General features: G+C 42.6%; 1 protein-coding gene and 1 long non-coding RNA gene across 2 annotated transcripts in view; one reads left to right on the top strand and one right to left on the bottom strand.

Annotated features, from left to right (window-relative positions):
* LOC108530379 (uncharacterized) overlaps positions 1–16,897 on the bottom strand; it is a 131,775-nt gene that overhangs the window by 80,378 nt on the left and 34,500 nt on the right. The window lies entirely within an intron of this gene.
* Positions 1–16,897, top strand: part of CCDC30 (coiled-coil domain containing 30) — a 126,509-nt gene that overhangs the window by 97,455 nt on the left and 12,157 nt on the right. Inside the window, 1 exon segment of the mRNA XM_017873228.1 lies at positions 11,846–11,987. Coding sequence (XP_017728717.1) covers positions 11,846–11,987 — 142 coding nt within the window.

The raw sequence follows: 16,897 nt of genomic DNA, 5'->3' as shown, positions 1-16,897 counted from the left end.
GAAAAAGGCAATATCTCATTTTTTGTCCCTGATTTTATTTATTTGGATCTTCTCTTTTTCTTAGCCTACTAAAGGTTTGTTGGTTTTGTTTAACTTTAAAAAAACACAACTTTTTGTTTCATTGATCTTTTGTATTGTTTTCTTCATTTCTATTTCATTCATTTCTGCTCTGATCTTTATGATTTCTTTTCTTCTACTAATTTGGGATTTCATTTGCTCTTGTTTCTCTAGTTCTTTAAGATGCATCACTAAATTGCTTTTTGCAGTTTTTTTTTTTTTTGGGGAGTAGGCACTTACAGCTATAAACTTACTGCTTTTGCTGTATCCCATAGGTTTTGGTATGTTGTGTTTCCATTATCATTCGATTCAAGAAATTTTTCAATTTCCTTCTTAGTTTTTTCATTGACCCACTGGTCATTCAGGAGCATATTGTTTAATTTCCATGTATTGGTATAGTTTCCAAAATTCCTCTTGTTATTTATTTCTAGTTTTATTCTATTGTGGTCAGAGAAGATGCTTGATATTATTTCAGTTTTTTGAATGTTTTAATACTTGTTTCATGACCTGATGGTTTATCTTTGAGAATGATATGTATACTGAGGAGAAGAAGGTGTATTCTACAGCCATTGGATGACATGTTCTGTAAATATCTATTAGGTCCATTTGGTCTATAATGCAGATTATATCCAATATTTCTTTGTTGACTTTCTGTCTGGAAAATCTATCCAATGCTGGAAGTGAGGTGTTGAAGTCTCCCCCTGTTGTTGTATTGAGATCTGTCTCTCTCATTAGCTCTAATAATACTCACTTTATATATCTGGATGCTCCAGTGTTGGGTGTATATATGTATTTACAATTGTTATATCCTCTTGCTAAATTGACCCCTTTATTATTATATAATGACCTTTTGGTCTCTTCTTACAGTTTTTGTTTTGAAATCTATTTTGTCTGATATAAGTATAGCTACTTCTGCTCTTTTTTGGTTTCCATTGGCATGGAATCTTTTTCCATTCCTTTGTTTCCAGTCTATTTGTATCTTTATAGATAAAATGTCCTACTTGTAGAAAACGGATCATTGGGTCTTGTTTTTTAATCTATTCAGCCAGTCTATGTCTTTTGATTGGAAGGTTTAGTCTATTTACATTCAATGTTATGATTGATAAGTAAGGACTTAATACTCCTGATGTTTTCTTATTTGTTTTCTGGTTTTCTGTAGTCTTCTCTTCCTTCTTCCTTTCCTTCCTGTCTTTAGTGAAGGTGATTTTCTCTGTAATATGATTTATTTCTTACTTTTTATTTTTTGTATATATGTTGTATTTTGTTTTTGGTTTGAGGTTACCATGAGGCTTGCAAATACTCTCTGATATGATTTTGCTGTGTCCGCAGCCAAATGTCAACTTGAACTTTATCTCCCAGAATTCCCATATGTTGTGTGAGAGACCCAAGGGGAGGTAATTGAATCATGGGGGCCAGTCTTTACCATGCTATTCTTGTGATAGTGAATAAGACTCATGAGATCTGATGTGTTTATCAGGGATTGCCACTTTTGCTTCTTCCCCATTTTCTCTTGCCACTGCCATGTAAGAAGTCCCTTTTACTCCCGTCATTATTCTGAGGCCTCCTCAGCCATGTGGAACTGTAATTCCAATTAAACCTCTTTTTGTTCCCAGTTTTGGGTATGTCTTTATCAGCAGTGTGAAAACGAACTAATACCAGTACCAGTAGAGTGGGGCATTACTGAAAAGATACCCAAAAATGTGGAAGCGACTTTGGAAGTGGGTAACAGGCAGAGGTTGGAACAATCTGGATGACTCAGAAGAAGACACAAAAATGTGGGAAAGTTTGGAACCTCCTAGAGACTTGTTGAATGGCTTTGACAAAAAATGCTGATAGTGATATGAACAATATGGTCCAGGGTGAGATGGTCTCATATGGAGATGAGAAACTTGTTGGGAACTGGAGCAAAGGTGATTCTTGTTATGTTTTGGCAAAGAGACTAGCACCATTTTGCCCCTGCCCTAGAGATTTGTGGAACTTTGAACTTGAGAGAGATGATTTAGGGTATCTGGTGGAAGAAACTTCTAAGCAGCAAAGCATTCAAAAGGTGACTTGGGTGCTGTTAAAAGCATTTCATTTTAAAAGGAAAATAGAGCATAAAAATTCAGAAAATTTGCAGCCTGACGATGCAATAGAAAAGAAAAACCTGGGAGGCTGAGGCAGAAGAATCGCTGGAACCCGGGAGATGGAGGTTGCAGTGAGCCAGGATTGTGCCACTGCACTCCAGTCCGGCGACAGAGCGGGACTCCATCTCAAAAAAAAAAAAAAAGAAAAGAAAAGAAAACCCATTTTTGAGGAGAAATTTAAGCTGGCTGCAGAAATGTGCATAAGTAGCAAGAAGCCTAATGTTAATCCCCAAGACCATGGGGAAAATGTCTCCAGGCCACGTCAGACCTTCACAGCAGACCCTTCCATCACAGGCCCAGAGGCCCAGGAGGAAAAAGTGGTTTCATGGGCTGATCCCAGGGTCCCCATCCTATGTGCAGCCTAGGGACTTGGTGCCCTGTGTCCCAGCCACTCCAGCTGTGGCTGAAAGGGGCCAACGTAGTACTTGGGCTGTGGCTTCAGAAGGCAGAAGCTCCAAGCTTTGACAGCTTCCACGTGGTGTTGAGCCTGTGGGTGCACAGAAGTCAAGAATTCAGGTTTGGGAACCTCCACCTAGATTTCAGAAAATGTATGGAAATGCCTGGATGCCTAGGCAAAAGTTTGCTGCAGGGGTAGGAACCTCTGCTAGGGTAGTGTGGAAGGGAAATATGGGGTTGGAGCCCTCACACAGAGTCCCTACTGGGGCACTGCCTAGTGGGGCTGTGAGAAGAGGGCCACAATCCTCCAGAACCCAGAATTGTTGATCCACTGGCAGTTTGCACCATATGCCTGGAAAAGCCGCAGACACTCAATGCCAGCCCATAAAAGCAGCCAGGAGGGAGGCTATACCCTTCAAAGTCACAGGGATGGAACTGCCCAAGACCATGGAAACCCACTTTTGCATCAGTTTGACCTGGATGTGAGACCTGGAGTCACAGGAGATCATTTTGGAACTTTAAAATTGACTGCCTCACTGGATTTCAGACTTGCATGGGCCCTGTAACCCCTTTGTTTTAGCCAGTTTCTCCCATTTGGAATGCTGTATTTACCCAATACCTGTACCCCTATTGTATCTAGCAAGTAATAGGCTTGCTTTTGATTTTACAGGCTCATAGGCGGAAGAGACTTGCCTTGTTTCCGATGACACTTTGGACTGTGGACTTTTGGATTAATGCTGAAATGAGTGAAGACTTTTAGGGACTGTTGGCAAGGCATGATTGGTTTTGAAATGTCATGACATGAGATTTTGAGGGGCCTGGGTGGAATGATATGGTTTGGCTGTGTCCCCACCAAATCTCATCTTGAATTTTATCCCAAAATTCCCACATGTTGTGGGAGGGACCTGGGGGAGGTAATTGAATCATGGGGGCCGGTATTTCCCATACTATTCTCGTGATAGTGACCAAGTCTCATGAGATCTGATGGGTTTATCAGGGGCTGCCGTTTTTGCTTCTTCCCCATTTTCTCTTGCTACTGCCATATAAGAAGTACTTTTCACTTCCCGCCATGATTCTGAGGCCTCCCCAGCTGTGTGGAACTGTAAGTCCAATTAAACCTCTTTTTGTTCCCACTTTTGGGTATGTATTTATCAGCAGTTTGAAAGTGAACTAATACACTATCTTATAGCTCATTATTTTAACGTGATTACAACTTAACATGGTTTGCATAAACAAAGAAGGAAAAAGAAAACTAATACTCTATACCTTAACTTCATCCCTCCACTTCTAAACTTTTAGTTGTTTCTATTTATATCTTATTGTACTGTCTATGTCTTGAAAATTGTTGTAGTCATTATTTTTTATTGCTTTATTGGTTAGTCTTTCTGCTTAAGAGTAGTTTACACACCACAGTTACAATGTTATATTTTGTGGTTTTCTATTTACTTACTATTACCAGTGAGTCTTATACCTTCAGATGATTTCTTATTAGTCATTAACGTGCTTTGCTTTCTGAGTGAAGTACTCCCTTTAGCATTTCTTGTAGGACAGAGCCAGTGTTGATGAAATCCCTCAGCTTTTGTTTGTCTGGGAAAGTATTTATTTCCCCTTCATGCCCCTTTATGCTTGAAGGATATTTTCACTGGATATACTATTCTAGGGTAAAAGCTTTTTCCTTCAGCACTTAAAATATGTCACGCCACTCTCTCATGGCCTGTAAGGCTTCCACTGAAAAGTCTGCTGCCAGACATATTGGAGCTCTATTGTATGTAATTTGTTTCTTTTCTCTTGCTGCTTTTAGGATCCTTTATTTTTGACCTTTGGGAGTTTGATTATTAAATGCCTTGAGGTAATCTTTGGGTTAAATCTTCTTGTTGTTCTATAACCTTCTTGTACTTGGATATTGATATCTTTCTCTAGGTTTGGGAAGTTCTCTGTTATTATCCCCTTGAATACACTTCCTACTCCTATTTCTTTTTCTTTTTTTTCTTTTTTTTTTTCTTTGAGATGCAGTCTCACTCTGTCACCCAGGCTGGAGTGCAGTGGCACAATCTCAGCTCACTGCAATCTCTGTCTCCCAGGTTCAAGCGATTCTTCTGCCTCAGTCTCCCAAGTAGCTGGGACTACAGGCGTGTGCCACCACACCCAGCTAATTTTTGTATTTTTAGTAGAGATGGGGTTTCGCCATATTGACCAGGCTGGTCTTGAACTCCTGACCTCAGGTGATCCGCCCGCCTTGGCTTCCAAAACGGTCAGGATTACCGGCGTGGGCCGCCGCGCCCGGCTAGATTTGCCCTTTTGAGGCTATTTTCCAAGTCCTGTAGGTGTGCTTCATTCTTTCTTATTCCTTTTGTCTTCTGTCTCCTCTGCCTTTGTATTTACTTTTCTTTTCTTTTTCTTTTTTTCTTTTCTTTTTTTTTTCCAGATGGAGTCTCTGTTGCCCAGGTTGGAGTGCAGTGGCATGAACTCAGCTCACTGCAACCTCTGCCTCCCAGGTTCAAGCAATTCTCCTGCCTCAACCTCCTGAGTAGCTGGAATTTTTGGTGCCTGCCACCACACCTGGCTAATGTTTGTATTTTTAGTAGAGACAGGGTTTTGCCATGTTGGCCAGGCTGGTCTTGAACTCCTGACCTCAGGTGACCTGCCTGCCTCGGCCTCCCAAAGTACTGGGATTACAGGTGTGAGTCACCGCGCCTGGCCCTGTGTATTTTCAAATAGTCTATCTTCAAGTTTACTAATTCTGCTTGATCAATTCTGCAATTAAATGACTCTAATGCATTCTGCAGTATGCCTATTGCATTTTTCAGCTCCAGAATTTCCTCTTCTTTTTAATTATTTCAATCTGTTAAATTTATCTGATAAAATTCTGAATTCATTCTCTGTATTATCTTTAATTTCTTTGAGTTTCTTCAAAACGGCTATTTTGAATTTTCTGTCTGAAAGGTCACATAACTCTTTCTCCAGAATAGGTCCCTGGTGGTTTGTTTAGTTCATTTGGTGAGGTCATGTTTTCCTGGAAGGTCTTGGTACTTATAGATGTTCATCTGTGTCTGGGCACTGAAGAGTTAGATACTTCTTATAGTCTTTGCAGTCTGGGCTTATTTGTACCCATCCTTCTTGGGAAGACCTTCCAGATATTCAAAAGTACTGGGTGTTGTCATCTAAGCTCTACCTGCTTTAGGAGATTCCCCAAGCCCAGTAATGCTGCAAATTGGTAGAGGTACTGCCTTAATGGTCTTGGAAAAGATCTGGATGAATTCCCTGGATTACTAGGCAGAGACTCTTGTTCTCTTCCCTTACTTTCTCCCACACAAATGGAGTCTCTCTATGTTCTGAGCCACTTGGAAGTGGGGGTGGCATGACACAAGCACCCTTATGGCCACCATTAGGACTGTGTTGGGTCATACCTGAAGCCAGCACAGCAATGGTTCTCTCCCAAATCCTGCTGTAACCACTCCCTGGCTACCACCTATGACCGCTCAAGTCCCTGGGCTCCACAATCAGCAGATGCAAAGCCAGCAAGGCCTGTGTCCTTCCTTTCAGGGCAGCGAGTTCTCCCATGCTCCAGGCAGGTCCAGTGGTGCCATCTGGGAGCCAGAGACTAAAATAAAAAAACCTGAGAAGTCCACCTGGTGTTCTGTTGTATTGCGACTGAGCTGGTACTCAAACCCAAAAATGCAGTCCTTTCCACTCTTTCTTCTCATTTCCAAAGGTAGAGGAGCCTCACCTCATGGCCACTATGACCACAGGCCCAAGGAAAGTACTGCCAGACTACCGCCAATGTTCCCTTAAGGCCCAGTGTCTCTTAAGTCAGCTTGTGGTGAATGCTGCCTGACTTGGTACTCACCCTTCAGGATAGTGGGCTCCCTTCTGGCCCGGGGCATATCCAAAAATGCTGCTTAAGAGCCAAGTCCTGGAGTCATAGACCCAAGAGCCTTCCTGGTGCTCTACCCTACTGTGGCAAAGCTCATACCTATGCTGTAAGATTAAGTCCCCTTTAATTTTCCCTCCACTTTTCTCAAGCAGGAGTTTCACCCTGTAGCCACCACAGCTGGGAATGTGCTGTCACCTGAATCCAGCAAGTCTCAGAGTCTCACCCAAGGCCCTTGATATAGTATCTGGGTATTGCTGCTGGTTATTCAGGGCCCAAGGGCTCTTCAATTAGCAGATGATGAATCTTGCCGGGACTGGGTCCTTCCCTTCAAGGGAGCAGGCTTCCTTATGGCTTAGGGTATGTCTAGAAATGCTGTCCAGGAGCTAGGGCCTGGAAAGGGGGCCTCATTACTCTGAGCAGTGCCCTATCCTGCTGTGGTTGAGCTGGGTGTGGTGGCACACGCTTGTAATCCCAGCTATTCAGGAGGCTGAGGCAGGAGAATTGCTTGAACCTGGGAGGTGGAGGTTGCAGTGAGCCAAGATCATGTCACTGTACTTTAACCTGGGCGATAGAGTAAGACTCTATCTTAAAATAAGTAAATAAGGCTGGGCGCGGTGGCTCACGCCTGTAATCCCAGCACTTTCGGAGGCCGAGGCGGGCAGATCACCTGAGGTCAGGAGTTCGCGACCAGCCTCAACATGGAGAAACCCTGTCTCTACTAACAATACAAAATTAGCCAGGTGTGGTGATGCACACCTGTAATCCCAGCTACTTGGGAGGCTAAGGCAGGAGAATTGCTTGAACCTGGGAGGCAGAGGTTGCGGTGAGCCAAGATCATGCCATTGCACTCTAGCCTGGGCAACAAGAGCGAAACTCCATCTCAAAAAAAAAAAAAAAAAAAAGTAAATAAATAAATAGCATGAGCTATACATTGATTGGCAATACATTGTTCTGTTTTTTTCAGAGACCGTCTTGCTCTGTTGCTCAGGCTGGAATGCAGTACACAATCTCAGCTCACTGTAACCTTTGCCTCCCAGGTTCAAGCAATTCTGGTGCTTCACTCTCCTGAGATGCTGGGATTACAGATGTGCGTCACCATGCCCAGCTAATTTTTGTATTTTTGGTAGAGATGTGGTTTTGCCGTGTTGGCCAGGCTGGTCTTGAACTCCTGACCTCAAGTGATCTGCCCGCTTTTGCCTCCCAAAGTGCTAGGATTACAGGTGTAAGCCAACACGCCTGGTCAGCTATACATTATTATTTGTATCACAAATTTCAAGAACAGAAAATAACAAGTGAGGCAGCTAGTCAGAAACAAAATGACTTTAAAACAGTCACCCCCAAGCAAATTCAGTTATAAAAGGCTTAATGGGGCAGATAATGACTGAAGTTCTATACTCGTGTCTTCAGGCCTGATGAATTTTGCATGCTTCACATAGCTCAGACTGCTCTGAGTTATTTTTCTTTTCTCAGCATGATTGATTAAATCCTTGGCCACTGGTGATTCAACTCAACCTTCATCCTCTCCCCTCCCTGAATGATAAGGGTTTGGGCCTGGAAGCCCCAACTCTCTAATCCTGCCTTAGTATCCTGAAGCTCTCTAAGGGCCTCCAGACACCAGCCATCTCATCAACATACAAAAGACACTTATTACTCCAGAGAAGATTCCAAGGACTTGAGGGTTTTGTTGTTGTTGTTGTTGTTGTTTGTGTGTGTGTGTGTGTGTGTGTGTTTGTTTTCACCAGAAAACTGGGAGACCAAATATATCTTTGTCAATATCACAGCGTCCCAGGCTAGACTCCGTGTCTCATGTCTGTAATCTTAGCACTTTGGGAAGCCGAGGTGGGAGAATCATTTGAGGCTAGGAGTTCCAGACCAGCCTGGGCAACATAGCGAGACCTTGTGTCTACTAAAAATTGTTTTAAAAGTTAACTGAGCATAGTTGTATTAGACAGTTCTCATGCTGCTAATGAAGACATACCCAAGACTGGGCAATTTATAACGGAAAGACGTTTAATTGACTCACAGTTCATCATTGCTGAGAAGGCCTCAGGAAATTTACAATCATGGCACAAGGGGAAGCAAACATGTCCTTCTTCACATGGTGGCAGCAAGGAGAGGTGCTGAGCAAAAGGGGAAAACCCCTTATAAAACCATCAGATCTCATGAGAACTCACTCACTCACTATCAATAGAACAGTATGGAGGCAACCGCCCCCATGATTCAATTACCTCCCACCAGGTATCACCTCCTGCTCATGATACATGGGGATTATGGGAACTACAAGATAAGATTTTGGTGAGGAGATAGCCAAACCATATCAATAGTGATGCACACCTGTAGTCCCAGCTACTCAGGAGGCTGAGGTGGGAAGATCACTTGAGCTGGGGAGATCAAGGCTACACAGCAAGACTGTCTTAAAAAAAAAAAAAAAAAAAAAAAAAAAAATTACAGCCTTCCAGAGCAAAGAGACATTTGGCAATGTCTGGAGACTGGTTTAGTTGTTACCACTGTAGGAGGTGCTACTGGCATCTGGTGGGTGGGGGCCAGTGATGCTACTAAGCATTCTGTAGTGCACATTATAGCCTTCTACAACAAACATTTATCAGGCCTAAAATGTGAACAGTACAGAGGCTGGTTTAGAGTTATTTGGTGTAATCACATCTAGTAGGTTCAAAGTGAAGCTTCTCCGTAATTTTAAAGAACAACGTTCTTTTTGTTTGTATCACAGTCATACTCCAAGAGGTTTGGCTAGTGGTAGTATAGATGCTTTAATCTACTTTGTTGTTTACTCTGATCAGATGTTATAGTAGCTTGAAATGGTAACTTAGATTTTTGTTTGTTTGGTTTTTTAAACAGCTTTATTGCAATATAATTCAAATATTATACAATTCACTCGTTTAAAGTGTATAGTTCAATGGCTTTTGTCCATGTTTTGATTGTTACCACAATCAACATTAGAACATTTTATTATCCTAAAAGAAACCCCATGCTCTTTAGCTATCACCCTATCCCCAATTCCCTCCCCACCACCAGACTAGGCAACCACTCATCTACTTTCTTTCTCTCTAAATTTGCCTATTACTGACAATTCATATAAATGGAATCATACAGTATTTGGTCTGTTGTGCCTGGCTTGTTTTACTTAGAATAATGCTTTCAAGGTTCATGTTGTAGCATGTATCAGTAGGTCCTTTCTTTTTATGACATTGTATGGATATACTCTATTTGGTTTTTTGTTTGTTTGTTTGTTTTTTGAGATGGAGTTTCCCTCTGTTGCCCAGGCTGGAGTGCAGTGGTGTGATCTTGGCTGACTGCAACCTCCACCTCCTGGGTTCAAGTGATTCTCCTGCCTCAGCCTCCTGAATACAGGCGCCCACCACCATGCCTAGCTAATTTTTGTATTTTTAGTAGAGATGGGGTTTCATCACGTTGGCCAGGCTGGTCTTGAACTCCTGACCTCAAGTGATCCACTTGCCTTGGCCTCCCAAAGTGCTGGGATTACAGGTGTGAGCCACCATGCCTGCCTAGATAAACGCATCAGTTGATGGCAATCTGGGTGGTTTCCACCTTCTGGCTGTTATGGATAATGCTGCTATGAACATTTGTGTATAAGTTTTTGTGTGGACATATATTTTCATTTATCTTGAAAATAGATACCTAGGTAGAATTGTTGGGTCAGATGGCAACTCTAGGCCAGGTATGGTGGGTCATGCCTGTAATCCCAGCACTTTGGGAGGCTAAGGCAGGCAGATCACAAGGTCAGGAGATCGAGACCATCCTGGCTAACAGGGTGAAACCCCCTCTCTACTAAAAATACAAAAAATTAGCCAGGCGTGGTAGTGGGCGCCTGTAGTCCCAGCTACTAGGGAAGCTGAGGCAGGAGAATGGCATGAACCCGGGAGGCGGAGCTTGCAGTGAGCCGAGATCGCACCACTGCACTCCAGCCTGGGCAATAGAGCGAGACTCTTTCTCAAAAAAAAAAAAAGAAAAGAAAAATGGCAACTCTATGTTTAACCATTTGAGGAATTGCCAACCTATTTTCCAAAGACATTATACTATTTTATGTTCCTGCCTGCAGTGTATAAGGGTTCCAATTTATTTGCATCCTTGCCAGCACTTGTTATTATCTGTCATTTTTTTCTAGCCATCCTAGTGTGTGTGAAGTGGTATCTCATTGTGCTTTTGATCTTCATTTCCTTAATGGCTAGTAATGTTAAGCATCTTTTCATGTGCTTATTGGCCGTAACTCAGATGTATCTAAGAATCAGAGTCTTGAACAGTGACCTACATGGAACTGGCTTTTAGAAGTCCAGATTTGCTGGGTGGCTTATGCCTGTAATCCCAACACTTTGGGAGGCTGAGGCAGGAGGATAGCTTGAGGCAGAGTTTAAGACCTGCCTGGGCAACATGTGAGACACCCATCTCTACAAAAAATAAAAAAGAATTAGCCAGGTGTGGTGGTGTGCACTACTTGGGATGCTGAGGTGGGAGGACTGCTTGAGCTCAGGAGGTCAAGGATGTAGTGAGCCATGATTATACCACTGCACTCCAGCCTGGGTGACAGAGTGAGACCCTGTGTCAAAAAAAGAAGAAGAGGTCCAGACTCAATTCAAGAACTGAGAACAGGCCCAGTTATCTGGAAATTAGATAAGATTGAAGTGAGTAGATCACTGTCCAAGATACAGCCAAGAACAAGGAAAGTTTAAGTTAATGACTGAATTGGTGGAACAGGAGTCAGAATTTAGATGTCAGGGATCAGAAATCAAGGAGTTTCCTAAATTAAACTCAGATGCTAAAGTTATATACCACAACCATCAGTACAAGACCAAGGTAGTCCGGGCGCAGTGGCTCACGCCTGTAATCCCAGCACTTTGGGAGGCCAAGGCAGGCGGATCACCTGAGGTCGGGAGTTCGAGAAGAGCCTGACCAACATGGAGAAACCCCATCTCTACTAAAAATACAAAAAATTAGCAGGGCATGGTGGCACATGCCTGTAATTCCAGCTACTCGGGAGGCTGAGGCAGGAGAATCGCTTGAACCCAGGAGGTGGAGGTCGCAGTGAGCCGAGATTGTGCCACTGCACTCCAGCCTGGGCAACAGAGCAAGACTCCGTCTAAAACAAAAAAAGAAAAAACAAAAAAGACCAAGATGAGCCAAATACTTGAGTCCACAGTCCACAGCCGTAGTTAAAGCTGGTGTTATGTAGGGAGTTATCCTTGGCCCACTCCCTGAAATGGAGGGCAGGAAGATGTGAGGCAGGATAAGTATCTACATCCAATGCCAGGCCCCTGACTTAAGCAAGAAGAGGAAACCCAAGAAGGGTGCATGTTGAGGAGGCAAAAGAAATTTTAACTGTGTTCAGATGTGTCTAAACTCAAATTTACTTTTATAGAAACTATAATGAGAAACATCACCAACACAAAATCAAGCTTCAAAGAGTCAAGCATCGTTTAACGAATGAAGTAGAACTACGAGATAAGAGAATTAACGAATTTGAAGATGAAATTAGAATCCTGCAACATAAAATAGAAAAGGTGAGGAAAAAATAAAAGGTGAAGAGCTCACTGGTGATTCCCATGGTCAACCATTTGGAGAAAGCCCTTTCATTTTAAAAATTATTTGTGACCCCTTCGTAGTCCTTGTTTTCATTTCTTTTCTTTGCACCATCTTTCAATGAGTAATTCTTTAAGCCCTGACCAAAAGTACATAAGACTTCTAGTGCTGCTAAACGGAACTGAATACTGAAAATACTCTGTACTGCCAACTTATGATCAGTGTCTTGCCTTCAGATGGAAATGCCTTTTCTTGAACACCCCTGAGCATAGACTCCCAAACCACTCTCAGTAACTCATTTCTGCTTTGTGGAGCCCTCATTTTGCCTCAGACTTCAGTGTCAGTTTTAAATGGCAGTGAAAATAGGTGATCCTTACTCCTGTATCAGTCCTTGCCCTCAAGCTTTTTTCTAAAGGTCCATGGTTTATTTATGTTTGTCTTATTGCCCTTGTGACTTAGTGGTGTATGAATAATAAGGAAATGGGGCAAACGAATAGAATCAAATGCAGAATGGTTGTGGGATTATTAAACTACATAATTTCAAGATGGAGAGTAACTGACTAGGCCAGTAAGGTTTTCCCTTCTTGGGATCATTAGCCCTTTCAGAATTTTGAGAACTCTGTCATCACTCCTAAAATATTAATTTCCACATTCAACAAATTTTTATACCACTACTATGTGCCAAGGATACCATAACCATTAATGTAATTTCAGTGATTCCTTCAACTATCCTGGGACTCTAGGTCAAGAATTCCCAGACTATACACAATAAAGCATTTTTGGAGTATAACAAGTGGGTCACAAATACTGCATTCTTAGTTTTAAAAAACTGGCTGGATGCAATGGTCCATGCCTGTAATTCCAACACTTTGGGAGGCCAAGGCGGGAGGATTGCTTGAGGCCAGGAGTTCAAGATTACAGTGAGCTATAATTGTGCTTATAAATAGCCACTGCAGTCCAGCCTGGGCAACATAGAGAGGCTCTGTCTCTAACAAAAATTAAAAATCCTCTTGATACGCTAAACTATAGTGAAAGAAGAAAAATAAGTTGGATGTTTGCAGTCCTCCTTTTTTGCCATTAATTTGTCAAACTTTCAGAGACTGAGATCCAGCTTAGAACTAGGAAAAGACTGTGGAAAGTGTATAAGAAAAAGTAGCAATCCATTTTAGTAGTACCCATGGGCAAAAGAAGAAGAAGAAGGAGAAGGAGAAGGGGAAGGGGAAGGGGAAGGGGAAGAAGAAGAAGAAGAAGAAGAAGAAAGAAGAAGAAAGAAGAAGAAAGAAGAAGAAAAGAAAGAAGAAAAGAAAGAAGAAAAGAAAGAAGAAAAGAAAGAAGAAAGAAGAAAGAAGAAGAAGGAGAGGCCGGGCACGGTGGCTTGCACCTGTAATCCCAGGCCAAGGTGAGCGGATCACCTGAAGTCAGGAGTTTGAGACCAGCCTGGCCAACATGGTGAAACCCTATCTCTACTGAAAATACAAAAAAAATTAGCCAGGCATGGTGTAATTCTAGCTACTTAGGAAGCTGAGGCAGGAGACTCTCTTGAACCCAAGAGGTGGAGGTTGCAGTGAGCTGAGATCATGTCATTGCACTCTAGTCTGGGGGACAAGAGCAAAACTCCATCTCAAAAAAATAAATAAATAAATAAATAAAGAGGAAGAGAAAGAAAGGGAAAAAAAAGTAGCAACCCTAGTTCATGCATCCATCAGACATATCATCAGCCTATTTCTGTATTATCAGTTCTTTTCGTACTTTTGTATTTTGCTTCTAGGCCGGAAAACAGTCTTCTCCTTTCAACAGGCATGCTCGCTTTCTTTCTGACTATACTGGGTTGAATAGTGTCCCCTCAAATTCATGTCCTAGAACCTCAAAATGTGACCTTATATAGAAATAGGGTCTTTGCAGATATACTTAGTTAAGATGAGATTATCCTGGATTAGGGTGAATCATAAATCTAAGATGATTGCTGTCCTTATAGGAAGAGGGGGGAACACACAGACAGGGGAAGAATGCCTCATGATGATGAAATCAGAGCCTGGAATGATACAGCTACAAGCCAAGAAATAGCAAGGGTTGCTGGCAACCACAAGAAGCTAGGAGAAAGGCATGCAACACAATCTCTCTTGGAGCCCCCATGAGTAATTAACGCTGACAACAATGTAATTTCAGATTTCTACCACTCAGAACTACGAGAAAATGTTATGGCAGCCCTAGGAAACTAATGCACCTACCCAAAGAACCACGGGTCTTCATAAAATATGCTGGAGCTCCCAAATAAGCAGAGGCTGAGAGAATAATTAGATCTTTTGCTCACTGCCGTTGAAGGGTACTGTGGGCTTGCATTCAAATTATAGCCCTGCCTGTAAGCTTGTACAAGTCTCTGTGTGTCACTCTCCTCGTCTGTAAAATGAGGGAAATAATCCCTTCCTTACATACACCAGGCTTCTGTGAATATTAAAACATAAAATTTCTAAAGTGGTACTTGGCACATATAAATTTTTCGTAGATGTTATTTTCCTTTTTTTGGTATATAATTTCTTAGAAGGGCCAGGTGCACTGGCTCACGCCTGCAATCCCAGCTACTTGGGAGGCTGAGGCAGGAGAATTGCTTGAACCAGGGAGGTGGAGGTTGCAGTGAGCCAAGATTGCACCATTGCACTCCAGCCTAGGTGACAAGAGTGAAACTTCGTCTCAAAAAAAAAAATCTCTTAGAAGCATGTTAATTGGTGGACTCATTGTTCACCTGAGAAATTGTTAACGAAATTAGAACTACTTAGCCTAGAGAAGACTGATGTTAGAGCTTTTAATGCCACAGTGGTACAAACCTAGGAATTCTTATTTTATGTATTTTAGGGCCCAAGGACCAAAGCACTGAGCATAAAAATTCCAGATTTGCTTTCTAAGTCTCCAAAAAGTAATGCCACTTCTTTTGGCTTCATTCCTTCAGCTTTTTCTTCATATAATGAGTCAGTTGGGATTTCTGCTGTGACCACTCAAACTACACTTTCCCGTTTTATCTTATTATCACAGCATGTGTCTGGAATTTTTGTTTGTTTTAAAAAATACAGTATTTCCCAAGGACAAGCTGTCAGTCATCTTCCTCATGCAGTACACTTTTCAATCCAGTTAAAGCTGTCTAGGATTTATCTGTGAGATGATTGCTTCTATTCTTAATCCTTACCAATACATTATTAATTCAATGTCTTTAAATTATAGCAGGTGAGACTACCATTAGATATTGCAGGGTCTCTGAGACGGACTTTAAAATCTGGAATAGTTTTTCCAGAACATCATCTAATCTACATCCTATAGGTCTTTAACAATAGATGGCTGGCCAGGCGTGGCGGCTCATGCCTGCAATTCTAGCACTTTGGGAGGCCAAGGTGGGTGGATTACCTGAGGTCAGGAGTTCGAGACCAGCCTGGCCAACATGGCAAAACCCATTTTTACTAAAAGTACAAACATTAGCTGGGCATGGTGGTGGGCACCTATCATCTCAGCTACTCAGGAGGCTGAGGCAGGAGAATTGCTTGAACCCAGGGGGCAGAGGTTGCAGTGAGCCGAGATTATACCACTGCACTCCAGCCTGGGTGAAAGAGTGAAACTCTATAAAATTAATAATAACAATAGATGACCAGTCTTTTCTGAATGACCTACATTAGTATCTTATTTAAAAGAAACATGTAGGTTGAGCACAGTGTCTCATGCCTGTAATCCCAGTCCTTTGGGAGGCTGAAGCAGGAGGATAGTTTGAGGCTAGGAGTTTGAGACCAGCCTGAGCAACAGAGCAAGACCCTGTTTCTACTATTTTATTTTTTATGTTAAAAAAATTTTTTTGAGATAGAGTCTCATTCTGTCACCCAGGCTAGAGTGCAGTGGTGCGATCATAGCTCACTGCGGCCTTGAACTCCACATGTGGCTTTCGTGTGTTTGTGTGGAGACGGGGTCTCACCATGTTGACCAGGCTGGTCTCAAACTCCTGGGCTCAAGCAGTCCTCCCACTTTAGCCTCCCAGAGTGCTGGGATTACAGGTGTGAGCCATGGCACCCGGCATCTGACTCTACAAAAAATTTAAAAATTAGCCAGCTGTGGTGGTTAATGCCTGTAGTCCTAGCTGCTCAGGAGACTGGGGCACATGATCACTTGAGCCCAAGAGTGTGAGGTTACCGTGAGCCATGATTGTACTACTGCACTCCAGTCTGGATGACAGAGCTAGACCTTGTCTATAAAAACAAACAAACAAACAAAAAACCACAGTCAGACACAGTGGCTCACACCTGTAATCCCAAACCTTTGGGAGGCCAAGGCAGGCAGATCACTTATGGTCAGAAGTTCAAGCTCAGCCTGACCAACATGGCGAAACCCTGTCTCTACTAAAAATATGAAAATTAGCTGGGTATGGTGGTGGATGCCTGTAATCCCAGCTACTCAGGAAACTGAGGCTGAACCTGGGAGGCAGAGGTTGTAGTGAGCCGAGATTGCGCCACTGCACTCCAGCCCGGGTGACAAAGCAAGACTCCATGTCAAAACAAAACAAAAAACATGATCTCACTACTTTCAGGGTCATGAAAAAGAAGAAAGAAAATACATGACATAGGCCGGGCGTGGTAGCTCACGCCTGTAATCCCAGCACTTTGGGAGGTCAAGGCGGGCGGATCATGAGGTCAGGAGATGGAGACCATCCTGGCTAACATGGTGAAACCCCGTCTCTACTAAAAATACAAAAAAATTAGCCGAGCGTGGTGGCGGGCGCCTGTAGTCCCAGCTACTTGGGAGGCTGAGGCAGTAGAATGGCGTGAACCCGGAAGGTGGAGCTTGCAGTGAGCCAAGATAGCACCACTGCACTCCAGCCTGGGTGACAGAGTGAGACTCCATCTCAAAGAAAAAAAAAATT

Source organism: Rhinopithecus bieti, unplaced genomic scaffold (assembly GCF_001698545.2).
Source record: "Rhinopithecus bieti isolate Rb0 unplaced genomic scaffold, ASM169854v2 scaffold_6907, whole genome shotgun sequence".
NCBI classification, from domain to species: domain Eukaryota; kingdom Metazoa; phylum Chordata; class Mammalia; order Primates; family Cercopithecidae; genus Rhinopithecus; species Rhinopithecus bieti.
The sequence above is the reverse complement of the archived record's forward strand: the minus strand, read 5'-3'. Positions and strand labels throughout refer to the sequence as shown.